This window comes from Micropterus dolomieu, linkage group LG19 (genome assembly GCF_021292245.1).
Source record: "Micropterus dolomieu isolate WLL.071019.BEF.003 ecotype Adirondacks linkage group LG19, ASM2129224v1, whole genome shotgun sequence".
Classification (NCBI taxonomy): domain Eukaryota; kingdom Metazoa; phylum Chordata; class Actinopteri; order Centrarchiformes; family Centrarchidae; genus Micropterus; species Micropterus dolomieu.
In genome coordinates, this window is record NC_060168.1 from 8,382,297 (window position 1) to 8,395,356 (window position 13,060).

General features: G+C 40.3%; 2 protein-coding genes across 5 annotated transcripts; one reads left to right on the plus strand and one right to left on the minus strand.

Annotated features, from left to right (window-relative positions):
• The first annotated feature begins 484 nt into the window (after nt 1-484).
• On the plus strand, nt 485-3,141 carry eif1ad (eukaryotic translation initiation factor 1A domain containing). Of its 2 annotated transcripts, none has more exons than XM_046030566.1 (5): nt 485-660; nt 998-1,116; nt 1,207-1,315; nt 2,319-2,427; nt 2,532-3,141. In XM_046030566.1, exons 2-5 carry the CDS (start codon nt 1,030-1,032, stop codon nt 2,767-2,769), a joined length of 543 nt encoding a protein of 180 aa, XP_045886522.1. In that variant the 5' UTR covers nt 485-660; nt 998-1,029; the 3' UTR covers nt 2,770-3,141. The 2 variants fall into 2 exon arrangements, with proteins under 2 accessions (XP_045886522.1, XP_045886524.1); XM_046030568.1 differs by having other exon boundaries at nt 508-532.
• A 1,629-nt stretch (nt 3,142-4,770) lies between these two features.
• On the minus strand, nt 4,771-9,961 carry si:dkey-160o24.3 (N-acetyllactosaminide beta-1,3-N-acetylglucosaminyltransferase 2). 3 transcript variants are annotated; one of them, XM_046030903.1, is made up of 3 exons: nt 9,797-9,961; nt 8,686-8,982; nt 4,771-7,295 (listed from the first exon to the last, which is right to left on the minus strand). In XM_046030903.1, the coding sequence occupies exon 3, from the start codon at nt 7,289-7,291 to the stop codon at nt 5,912-5,914; it is 1,380 nt and encodes a 459-aa protein (XP_045886859.1). In that variant the 5' UTR covers nt 7,292-7,295; nt 8,686-8,982; nt 9,797-9,961; the 3' UTR covers nt 4,771-5,911. The 3 variants fall into 3 exon arrangements, with proteins under 3 accessions (XP_045886859.1, XP_045886858.1, XP_045886860.1); XM_046030902.1 differs by having other exon boundaries at nt 4,771-7,298; XM_046030904.1 differs by lacking the exon at nt 8,686-8,982.
• Nucleotides 9,962-13,060: the final 3,099 nt, after the last annotated feature.

The window sequence follows — 13,060 nt, forward strand, 5'->3', positions numbered from 1 at the left end:
AATGAGAGGGTCATCACAACTGGAGCAACAGAATGACTCTTTCACGATAAATACAAATAACTTCAATATTACATTTGACTGTGATTAGATTATATTGTCTATAGTTAATTAATAAACCAAAATGAGCATCAACTTTCTAAAATATCATAGTGACCTTCTATGAAAACGACATTTTCCTTAATAAACACACACTGCTATTATGGTCTGTCTGGACCCTTATGTACTCTGCTTATAAGTATTTAATAATTCATGAGAAGAAAATGCTGACATTAATAAAGAAAAAATTATTTTATACCCATGTAACCATGAGCAGGATGTGGTAACAGGAGCTTTACTGAATGCTAGTGATCTTGAATAATCGAATAGACTACGATCTTTATTTTGAAAAGGAAAAGGGTAGACCACTTCACACCGGAAGTGTAACGTGTTGTCAGGACTTCCTGAGGAGGGCAGTAATACGCCCAGAAGCGTCTAAACTGCCGTAAATCCATGTGAAGAAGAAGAAGAACGTGTTGTCAGAAAACTTGAACGCGTGTGTTTCGCCCTCATTGATATAATAATACAACGTGTCTTGTTTGTAAAGTAATTTCTAGCCGCTGTCTGGCTGCCCAGAAACACTCTGCACCAAGAAGATACAGTTACTCTTTTCTTTCTTTCAAGGTTGTCCTGTAATCTGCTAATGTGGTTTAGACTGAGGATGCGTTATGAGATAGCTCATGTTAGCCTAGTCAGCTAACAGCTAAATCAGTAACTTAGCGAGCTGATGTGAGAAAACAGTTATTTGCCCACGTTTGTAGCTAGCTTGCACAGTAACGTTAAGTTGAGGGAAGGTGAAGTGTTGTCATTCGTCCATCCATCATTGAAACCACTTTGGTAGTCAAAGTTTTATAAACGTTGCTGAGCTAACGTTAACTGGCAACTAATGTGTGTGAGCTTAGCTATTGCTTATTTTCAGAAATCAGATCAGCACTTTAACCTCGCTCTCTTCTTGTTTCAGCTGGCGAAGGAACCTGAATCTCACCGTTTATAATGTCTCAGGCCACCAAACGGAAACACGTTGTCCAGGAGGTTCTTGGAGACTTTGTCACACCCACAGAAAGCCAGCAGATCGTGAAGGTGACTTAAGTACTTTACAACCACACACATTACAGGTAACAGCAAGACATTTCCTGACTCTGTCTCCATCCTCTTCCTGTGGACTTGTAGGTCATCAGTAGCCGGGGTAATAACCTCCATGAAGCTGTCACTGCCCAGGGGGAGACTTTCCTGGTGAGCATGCCCACCAAGTTCCGCAAAAACATCTGGATCAAGAGAGGTAGGTGATGAAGTCAGCTGCTTATAGATATATGTATTATAGATTATTACAGAGTAGGATTGCATGCTATATGCTGGTATGAATATTTATGGTTATTATATCATGCACATTTGCATATCTACGGTATTGAATTCTACTGTATTAGTTTTATTAAAAAATTTATATTTATATCAGATTTCATGTTTGTCGGGACATGATATTTTCTGAAAGTATAATACTTGCGAAAGTATAAAACTTGAATATATTCTGAGACAGTTGTCTTACTGTGAAAATCTCATACAGTTGCAACAAGATTACAGAGATCTTATCACTATCAGTCAATCATCAAAAGTCTTTGAGGTCTAACAAACCTGTTGACTGCATTTCTCTTACTTGTATAACATCTGTAATGCCGATTTAAAAAAACCAACATTTTGAATCCGGGATTGTTTACGCCCATGCTTGCTTGCAGTCTTCCTCTCTACCTCACCTGGCACACTGCTGCCTGTCCACTATTGGCACCTGTAGATCACTGTGTGAAAATATTAGCAGGAATGTGTTCTGCATATGTGTATGTGTGTGGTTGTGTGCGTAAATGAGACAAAACAAAACTCCAATCCGCTCATAGAAAATTGCCCTATAGTGCTACTAGAGGTCAAAAAACCACGGGGAACCTTTTTAAATGTAGCCAAGGATTGAGAATTTCACAAAGAAATGCCGTATAAATGTGAAGTATGAACAAAATGTATTGATTTGTTTTGCACACTTGTTGTTAAACCGCATGCAGCTGGAGGATGGGATCTTTCATTTCATATGCACAAATATGCTAAAATGCACAAAAATATCATCAGTCTAATATAGCTCTAAAATGTACAGTGCTCATATGTGCTACATTTGGTGCTTTTTCAAGAAATTAGGTATTGATATGATACCAATAGAAGGGGCCAATATTGTAAGTGATTACATACTAGTTGGTACTGGCTATTTCTCTGCATTTAAATATGTCTGCTCTCTGATCCCCAAGGTGACTATGTCATTGTGGATCCCATCGAGGAAGGAGAGAAGGTGAAGGCAGAGATCAGCTTCATTCTTTACAAAGATCACATTCAGTACCTGCAAAAACAACAGCACTGGTCAGTGGGAATACAAACACACACACACACACACACATACACAGTTCAATGATTTTGTCAAGTGTAACCAGGTGTATTGTGGTTTTTCCCTCGACTTCCTCCAGGCCAGAGGGGTTTATGGAGGAGCCACTGGAGCAGGAGAACCAGCATGCAAACAATCAGCAGGAAAAGGAAGAGGAGAAGAAAGATGAGGAAGAGGAAGTTAGCGACTCTGAAGATGACGAGAGCGACCTTTTCGTAAACACCAACCGCTGTAACTACCAGTACAGCGAGAGTGAGGACGAGGAGGACAGTGAGGAAGAAGATGATAGCAAAGAGGGAAGGACAGAGAATGGTTCCTAGTGGCAGCGCTGAGGACACGGACAATCGAGAGTGACAGCTGTGTGAGTGCTGCCATTACCGCTGACTGATTTGAAAGGACAGTCCTCGTGCAACAGCTCCCTCGGCAGGTCTTGCAGCCTGTTGTCTGTTGCGTGTGTAGAATGATTGATTGAGGAGTGCAGGGCGTGGTGAGGATTTAAACAATTTTTCAGTTTTGCTGCTCCTCTGAAGGGTATTGTTGTAGTGACCTGAACTGGTACCACCCTTTACAGAGTAGTGCTAACTGTGTTGATTTGATTTCCAAATGAATACTGCTGATAGCCTATGTAATTCAATTGGTCTCAAGCACCAAAATATGTTTTATTTTTTATTAAATGCTCTAGTTTCAGCTGACCTTGTATCATGTACTTAATAGTTGGCCACTGTGCTGCTTTGTGCCTCATCTTTTCCTGACATTCCTTGCCCAGTTGCTTTTGTGTTTGTGTAATGATGTGTGTTTAGGAAATAGATTAATTCTTGAGCTATTTTTCCTGACATCATCCTGTCCCCACGTCTTCAAGATTTTGTTTTCGTAAACAGTGTTTGTTTTTTTTTTCACATTTTTTAAAGAAACAACTCTTCAGGAAAAAGTGCAGAAGTTATACAAGCAGGGATACGAAAATAAACACAAAATTCTCAAAACATGAGCTCACAACATTTCATGTAAAAATGCTGAGCATTGTGTTTTTTTCTTGTGGTGGAACCAATTCTACAGGGAGTCTCTTAATGCATTTTGCCCCCCAGGTGTGAGGGGAAACTTCATTAGTGAGACAATGTGTGCTTCAGATACCACAGTGCTGAGTGTGTACCTTCACTCAGTTTTGTATGTTTAGGGTGCTGTGGACCACCTTCACAATGTGAAAATATTTTTGCTGAAAACTTTTTTTTTTATTAAACATTAATAATTCTTAAATTTTGCAACAGACTAACAAATATGGCTGCTACCACGGTCTTTAAAAGTGCAAATATTTTTACATTCTTAACCAACAATCAGATGAGCCAAGGGTGTTGGTTTGGATTCAGGGTACAATGAAGTCTTCAAGCAAAGAATAAAGAAACCCCTAAATATTTATTTTCTGCATTCATACATTATTATCATCATTGGTAGAATATTTTGTATTTGCATCTTTACTAAAAAGAAAACGGTCTTGTGGACGCGTGGTAAGCATAAATGGCAAATCACATGAACTGAACATTTTTTTATCCACTCTCTTCACATGTGGATTCTGGCAGCTTTGGCACACTTCAGAGAGATGATGTCCCTACATACCCAATGGAAATTACGCTCTTGAGAGTTAAAATCTTCCTTTCAATAGAACTAATAATTGCATTTAGAGCTTGCAGAGATGTGTTGTAATATTTAAATAGTGTCATCAAAACATTCAGAACAAGGAAATCTAAATATAAAATAGGTGAACATAAAAAAAAAAAGGTTGGTGTTACCAGTTATGTTGGCTCATTGAATTAGTGGACTGTTTTTTGATGGTGTCAAAAGCACATGCTTTGCAGCTTGAGTTTCCATAATGGACAACTCATTCTGCTTCTCAGAAGGCAACTGTCAGTGTTTTTCTGTGTTTACTTGCTTATTAGTTTAGATGCCATGCACAACACAACCACTGAGCCAGAGTTAGCTAATTTATAGCCAGTTTATATCTGTGGTCACTGGGCAGGAAGATATTACTGGGAACCACTGCCCTGTCACAAATGAAGAAAACCAGAAAGTCCACATTTTGTGTATGACTTCAGTTTTGTTGTCATTTCCCTCCCAGAGCTCTGCACTCCAGACACTTGGATTATGACATTTGGTTTTCTGGACTTTGCTTTCATACCGGCACATCACTACATCACTAGCACAAGTGTCTGTAATTGATGCTTAAGCAAAGCAGAGTGTAAAAAAGTCTTTTGGACTTTGCTTCAGTTTCTGACAAAGGCTGGTCATTAAGGAGGACTTGGTTTCACAGAAATAAAACAGGACGTGTTTAAAGTTTATTGGGATATGAAAAAAAAATTAACAAATTTACAGGAATGTATAAGAGTGTATTTTACACATTCATCACATTAGACAGTTTTCTTAAGCAACCTAATTGAGGTGGAACCCAACTTTTCACATCACTGGAAGCTGATTGACATCAGCAAAGCATCTAATTCAGGTTATGTAAGTGTACTGATTGGTGACCTTTCCAGTTTAAATACTGCAAAACTGGCTCAACCACTGTAAACTCAATCTCATATTAACACCTAAATAACACCTTTGCTTTGATAATACATTTATACTTAAATAGAGGTAATTTGAGGGAAGAACGAACACATTGTTCCTTTAACAAACCAAAAGTTGAATTCATAAGCAACAAGAATTATGCCTCCTCCAACCTGTCAAGTTGCAGTTAACATCCATGTCTGTCCAGACTCATAACATATATGTAGCTAATACTTGGAATGAATTTTAAAAAAGGTAGATAGTGTGTTTTTGGCTAAATGGAAGTTATCACTATATCAATGATACATGTGTATGATTCCAGTTAATATACATTGCTAAACTGATTAATGAGGGATTATCATAGATGTACTGTCTAGGCAGGTGCACATGTAATTGACTGCTATGTAAAGATGGATTCTTATACAGTATAGCAGCACTAAATGTGATGCTTTTGTTTTCTCCTGGCATTTTTATGAGCTGTAAGTGAAACTCACAGGATCACATTTAGCATGCTGAGACTTGTCATGGGTGTCTGTTACTATACAGGTCTTTGATAGCTCCATATACAGTATGTCCATTACACCCAGGACATATTATATAATATATATTATATGTAATATTTATATAATATAATGAATGGCAATCAACAGGTGCCTTAATAGAAGTAAAAAAAACATGTATGTAAAATGTGCAAAAACACTGGTTTAGAAATTATGTGCTTATATGCTGTTGGCATGTTTAATTTAGTATAATTAAATATAACAGCAGAACATGGATAACTGGAATAACTAAAAACAGACGCTAGTTCCCACAGTTTTACCTCTTCATATTTCTGACCAAAGTTCACCAAAATGTTTACTATCAGACTATAGTGGCAACATTCTTCAACTAACTTTGCTAAAAAAAAATGGCCAGGGGATAATCCACTTACAGTGTTTGTTTGATTTTGTTCTTGTCAGCAGCTCTCAGGGGCACATCCCAACACTGTCTCTGTGTCTTTTTCATGTCCGTCCAAAGTCTAACAACCTCGGTGGGGCTTCGTTTGTGTACCAATAGGATTGTGTGGTACGCACACAGCTCCTCCCCTTCCTTTTCCGGAAAGTCAAACGTGAGGAAGGCAGGGTGGTGGACAGGATAAGCATTAAGCCGAATCATACACATCCCAACAAAAACGTCGTCAATGGGGAACATGTGAACCCTTTTAGACATGTAGTGTAGACGTTTGATCAACAGGCCTGAGTACACCACCCCTCCACCCCCTGCATATGGAGGATAGAAGCCCTTGTAGAAGCTGTCTGGGATGAAGTACTTGGAGTTGTTGACTCGGATGGGTATGGCTACATCTATGACATCTCCCACCATGAAGTCTTTTATGGTCTTGTGTGCTTGTGGCTTCTTTAGCTGGTCCTGGAGGTAGTTTATCATTTTCGGGGTGTTGAGAAAGACATCGTCGTCCCCCTTAAAGACGAAGCGAGTTTGACTGCAGAAGTGTGAGAACCAGCTCCAGAACAACACATCTTTCAAGGTGAGGTTGAAAAACGTGTCATTGAAGTCCCACTGCAGAATGTCTTCATAAAGGTTACTCTCGATCTGCAGTAACTGAAGTAAAGCCTCATCCAGCTCCTGAGATTCTTCTTTGCCTAGCAGGAACACCCTGCGGACGTAACCTCCTGCTTCTTCTCCTCCATTGCGGTTGCTCATCTTTCCTGCTACCCATCCTGCCTGACCCCAGGTCTGCCGAATGGCCTGTCGGTTCTGGAAATTCAGCTTTGTTGTCTTGATGGCCAGGAGAAGCATAACGGGCTCCTTCTCATCCTTTGCCCCAGCTCCACATACTCCATCTGGCTGGATGAGGGTTGGGTAGTCCCTCCTTTGCATGTGCCTCACAAAGTCTTGCATCTCCTGTGGTAGCTCGTCAAAGTTTCTCTTCGTGCTGTCCAGGTTGGTAACTTCTGAGTAACTTTTCCTCAATAGGGATTCATGAATGTTACTATTTTCAGATCTCCTTTTGGTGTTGTTGGGGCGTAGGATGGGGTTGAAATGACGGTCGATGGCCAGCTGGAGCTGGTTCCAGAAGGCATCTCTGTCCGGGGTGACCTCCCAGAAAGCTTTAGGGTGTGATGCAAAGTTCTTGTTCTTGCAGGTTCCTGAGGCCACAAAGTGAAGAGTTTCCAAGCTTTTCTGTGCCCCGCCATTCATGGACATACACACCATGACAGAAATGTAGATGAACAGCAGGGCCAGGCAGATGCACAGCGTGCATAGACAGAATAGCACGTTACACCAGCGACAGAAGCACCGCGCCATTCAACTGCTAATGCAAAAACAGTATGTGAGTTTGGACAAATCTAAAGTGTGTAAAAAGAGATACTGAGTTTTTGAACATCAAAAATATATTGAATGTAGGGGAGACCGGTTATGTTTGTCACATGGGGAGAGTTGTAACATCACCAGTCCCACTTTTTAGAGATAGGAGTGATGTGATCATTTCAGTACTTCCTCCCTGATCACACATGGTGGTTGTCAAGGCACATTCAGAATTTAAAGGAAAAAATTATTTTGAGGTAAGTACATTTTTGTTTAGTATCTATACTATTGCAGATAAAATCACATGTCTTATATTAGGTTAAAATGTAATTTCTTAGGCAACATGTGATGCATTTTCACCCTGATAATTTCAAACCAGCTAGCTAAACAATGGCTGATGTGGGTGGGGTGGGTTGTAAAACATATTTACAAAGTGTTACAACCATCACCTATACATACTACTATGGCTTTCTTGATTCTAAAATTGTATTTTAATATTGACTGCCCTATGCAACCCCCCAGTAGTGGGGTAGTTTGAAACAAAGGAACACCATGTATTTAACATCAACTCATGGGGTCTGTGATATTCTTGTATTCTTGTAGAGGATTGAATTGGTGTCATTTGTAGTAAACAAATTTGGGTACTTTGTATAAAAGTTTCAGAACTCAAGCAAAAAAATTCTGCCAGTTATAGTTGCTGAAGCAAAAAGTGTTACAACCACTCCCGGTCTCCCCTACCATGAAAGCCCAGACTGAGCGTGTACTCAGACAGGGAGGCTAAGTTCTAGAGTAAAACAAAGTCGGGAGTCATGAGGGAAAAGCAATGACAGAGAATAAGGCAATTTTTAAAGGCTGACAAAACAATCTCACCAGAAGGTCCAGTATCTGTTCTGGAGTTTTCAATTGCATCACATGATCTTCATCAGCAAGTGGTTTTTGCCCAGTTGGAATGCAATCGCAAATGTTCAAATGTTCAAATTTCCAGATTTCCAAATTTCTCAGGTCATGTGCTTCTACAATTCCATGACAACTGGGCCATCGGCTTGGCAAGAATATCTGATATGATTAAAAGCTCCAGATCAGCTACTAAATGTTTCTTGTGGTAAAATTGTTTTGTCAAATACTGAGGTCAAGAATGAACTTTCAGGCTTGACTATTTAAAATGATGAAAGGAGAGTTTCTGAGAGCCAATTATTCACACTTTAAAAGGAGTAAACATAGTTACATCAGCAGATGAATACATAAAATGACCACAGTCCACAACATGTGCATGTTAATAATAATAATTATACTGTATGATATTTATAATTACCATTATTGCATTTTATTTACAGACAAAGTGAGATCATCTTGGAGTGTTGAAATATAAAAAGTCAGCAGTTTTCTGTGCTTACCCGGTCAAAGTGAAGGCTCCTTAATGCACTAAAAAATCATCATTTTGGTTTTGATAAGCAAAGCTGGTGGTTCATGCTAGTAATCTGAGGGCCCCATTATCAGCTAATTTCTCAGTAAAACATTTAAATCAAAATTCCCTCATTGACAAGAACCAAAGATGTAATCCAAATCAGTCTCGTGGTCCTTCAAGATGGGCTTCCTTTTCTAGAATAATCAGGCTGCTGTAGTCCCCTGAGATTTGTGTGAGCAACATCAGATATTAGAGGACACAGGTGTGCACACAGGGGATCCACCGACTGACAGAAAGAGAGCAAACAGGAACGACATGTTATTAGTGTGGTCACGCCCATGGGTGAACACCCGCCCATGCATGGATGGGAGGGTGGACGGGGGTTTTGGAGATGTAAATATAAAACAAAGACACCTTTAGTTTTTGTTACTGACTCTTGATGTCACCATTCTAGCAGCTTTTCTACGTGTTGACTTGTTGCAAACACTTGTTACTCTATAATGTCTTACATCTTGACTACAGTAGCTGAGTGAAACGTATGCAGAACAAGTCTAGTGACTGATTAAAACCTCCATCTGACTGACGACAGGTGACAGCTATTTTCTATGAAGTGACATCACTTCTCAGCCTCATCAACCCAAGCTAATCAATCATCCGGAAAAACAGGACATGCTTGAAATGCCTGGAATCCTGAAACTTCCATGTTGCAATACTTGGCAATCAATGAAACTATTTTGTATCGGACAGTAACTAATAATCATTAATTACTGTCTGATACAAAATAGTTTCATAATGGATTAATGCTAATTATTTTCTCCACTAATCAGTCGTTAGGGTTGTAAAAATTCTGAAAATAGTGAGAAATGCTGTCACAATTACGTAGAGTCCAAAGTGACACCTCCACAATGCTTGTTTTGTCCAAACAGGCCAAACCTCAATTTTATTAACAAGAAATTAAAATAATTAAAAAGCAGCAATCATCACATTTGGGTGGCAGCAAAATTCCCCAAAATAGGCCTACATTTTAAGTACATGTTATATCCCACTAGGGTCTGAATGATTATGTATGTTTGTGTGATGAGGGAGGATGTTGGACAGACCTGTTAAAGATACAGAGTGGTAAAGAAGATGGCTGAGTCCCCGGCTGATTTCATCAAATTTGTCATGGGCTGGTATGTAAGAGTAGCTTCAAACATGTAACATGGAAATAATAATTGGATTGAAAATGTGCTCTTACAGCAATAGTACATCAATTTCAACAGACTATCACAATGTATAGTACATAGCCCAAATACAGGCATAAACCAATTAACCAAGTTGACAATTTGAGTTCTCTATGCAGGAAGAGCACAGGTGTTACTAATACTGCTAATTAACAATTGCGCTGTGATATTGAAGTGCACCAGTAAGCCATGAGAGTGAAGTATCATACACAGTAACAGGGCATTGGAAGAAGCAAAACTAAATGGAATGCAGCCATAATAAAATAGTTTTATTAATTATACCAGTGGTTTACTGGGTATATGTCATGTCAAAGTGTCTGCTGTGGAAAAAAAAGCCCATTTGAATGAAATTATGATACTCTAGGAAAAGTCATTTAACACTGTGACACGTATAATCTGACAACCTTCTTTCTCTTCTAAAAACATTTAGGAGAAACTTGAAATATTGCAAATAATCTTCTATGTATAAAATTACATATAGACCTTCATTCAGTGCACGGCACGTCCAGTTGTAGACAAGGTCGACGCTGCCATATAATGTTCCTTTGTTTTCAACTCCATTCTTACTTTGGATTTGGTGCACATTTGACTAATGCCACTTATTTATATAAATAAAGAAGGAATAAGAGATTCCAAACATCTGTAAATTAAAAATAACAAACCACAGTTGTTTTTGTCACAAAGATGACAGGACTGTTTCAAAATGGTAGGAATAAAGTTTTATTTTTCATATGAAGGGGTGGTTTTGGATTTTTTTCTTCTTTTACAAGTAGTATGTTTTTGATAAAACTTGCAAAAAATCTTCTAGCATATTCCAAGACTGATGGACATGAAGAGAAGGGGATTTATTGCTGAATGTTAAAATGAAGACACATTTTTTATTTTTTCACAGAGTGGAAAAACGATTTGCTTGCTGCTTTTTCCATGCACCCAACTACCAGTACCACTAGGACATGCAGAGGGGTTGGGGGTGAGAGGAGAGGAGGGGAGAGGAGAAAAAAGGGTGAGGAGGAAGGGAAGGGGAGGGGGGGGTAGAGAGGAAGGAGGGGAGAGGGAGTCGGTAGGTAAAAAAGACAAAGGCAAACTGCTTGACAAACACAAACATGGAAGGGCTTTGTGTGTGTGCGTGTGTGGTGTGTGTCTGTGTGTGTGTGTGGAGTGTACGATGTGTGAAATTTATGTGTGTGTATGTAAAGGGAAAGGGGGGAGTGCAGGGTGAGGAGAAGGAGGGTGGGGGGTGTTAACAATTCAACTAGCTCTAGAAGCACACTACCCTCACTTGCAGTATTTCCACATTGCAAATCCCAGATTGATTACAGTGATAGTTAAGACAAAACTAGCCAGACCTTTGGGCCATGAACCCAAAAAATGTTTTTTATAAATTTCCAGCAAGATCCCCTGAATCTGAGGGGTCATTGCCATTTTTAAGATACTTTCTTTATCTGTGATCCATGCATCTCCTGTGAAAAACAAAAACAGAAAACAAACAAACTTAAATTAATTAACTCTAATAGCGACACATATTGTATCTGACACAATATCATTTTCCTCAGTGAGCTTTAAAGGGTCTCTAAACCCGATGTATACCGGAAGTGGAGTGGAGTTTCTGGCGAGATCAGCCCAATGTTAGTGTGCTGTTCAGTATACTCCTCTGGTGATGGGGCCTGAATTCATCTGCTAGTTGCTTCTGAAGGTCGGTAACGGAGTGAGAAAGACATGAAGGTGAGGGGCAATGTGGGTCGGAGTGGGCAGGCGGACACAGACACATAACAGATCATTCAGTCAATATGACCAAGCAAAAGAAGTTCAATCAACAAAGGTATAGGAATGCAAATCAAGGATGCAGTAATCAGTATTATTATATACCACCATTTGGCTGTGAGCTAAAGAAAAAGTAGAATCAGACTCAGAAACTTGCTCTCTAGCATTGTGAACCTGTACGCAGTGAACCGCATGGGATTTTTCCCATCAGAGCAGTGCCATCACTACAGGGGTGAAAGGTGGCGGCGTTTCCGAGAGGCCCACAGCTGGAGGGGGCCTGTAAAAGTTTCCAGTAGGATTATATTAGTAAAAAAAGTGAAAAAAAGAAAAAGGGGGTAAAAGAAAAGGGGGGAACCCAGAGCGATATCCTCCTCTTAAGGGGCCCAGAATTCCTCGCTACACCCCACGCAACATAGTGAACAGATGTGGTCTCCGCACAACATGATTTTTCATCGAAAACATCTTTGTGACCCACACACAGCAACACACATGCCCACTTCCACACATACACACAGCCTTTTGAAGTAAAAAAAAAAAAAGCAGCTGAATCTCCCCTCTGATTCCAAGACTTTTTACCCACGTTCCCTTAATCATGGCCACAAGTGAACGCAACAAACCTGACGAACGGACAGGAAGGAGAGTGAAGGGATGTGGATCTGGCCTGCGGACTGAACTGTGGCTGAGATGACGTGCGCTCTCTGCTTTGAGTCTTTTGGCTGTGATGTGATGGGGAAGTCCTGAGACACAGTGCGGCTCTAAGCTGCTGGCATAGGAAACGGGCGGGCTGGGCAGTCCACGGGAGGCCAGAGTCAGGCTGGATTACAACTGGAGTGGTTAGGTTCGGTTTGGATCGGCAGCTCCCTGGCCAATGACTGCTCATGGAGGGAGGTTCTTACAGTGCAATGGAGCTTCTGGCAGCGTGAGGATTGGTGGGAGGAGCATGTCAGTCAAACAAGAGACCACACCCTCCAAGGTGAAAAACCAAATGAGGCTTCATGAGGTATACATACAGGCATGCACGCACACACGCACGCACAAACACACACACACACACACACACACACGTTTGTTCCACTATCTCCGTGAGGACAACTCATTGACATGCTGCATTCCCTAGCCCCTTACCCTAAACTTAACCAGCACAACCACATGCCCCACCTTAACCCTACCCCTAACCTGGTTGGAACCTGAACCCTAAAACCAAGTCAACCCTCAAAAAGCAGTATCAAGCTCAAGTTTTGACCCCACGGTGACACAAGTCCTCATAGGGTTTGTGCAGTGTGCATTCAGGTTAAAGTCCCCAACGGGACATACGAACGTGAAACAAACACACACACACTGCAACCACCACCAATGTCATGGCAGCACCCTGAACACCTA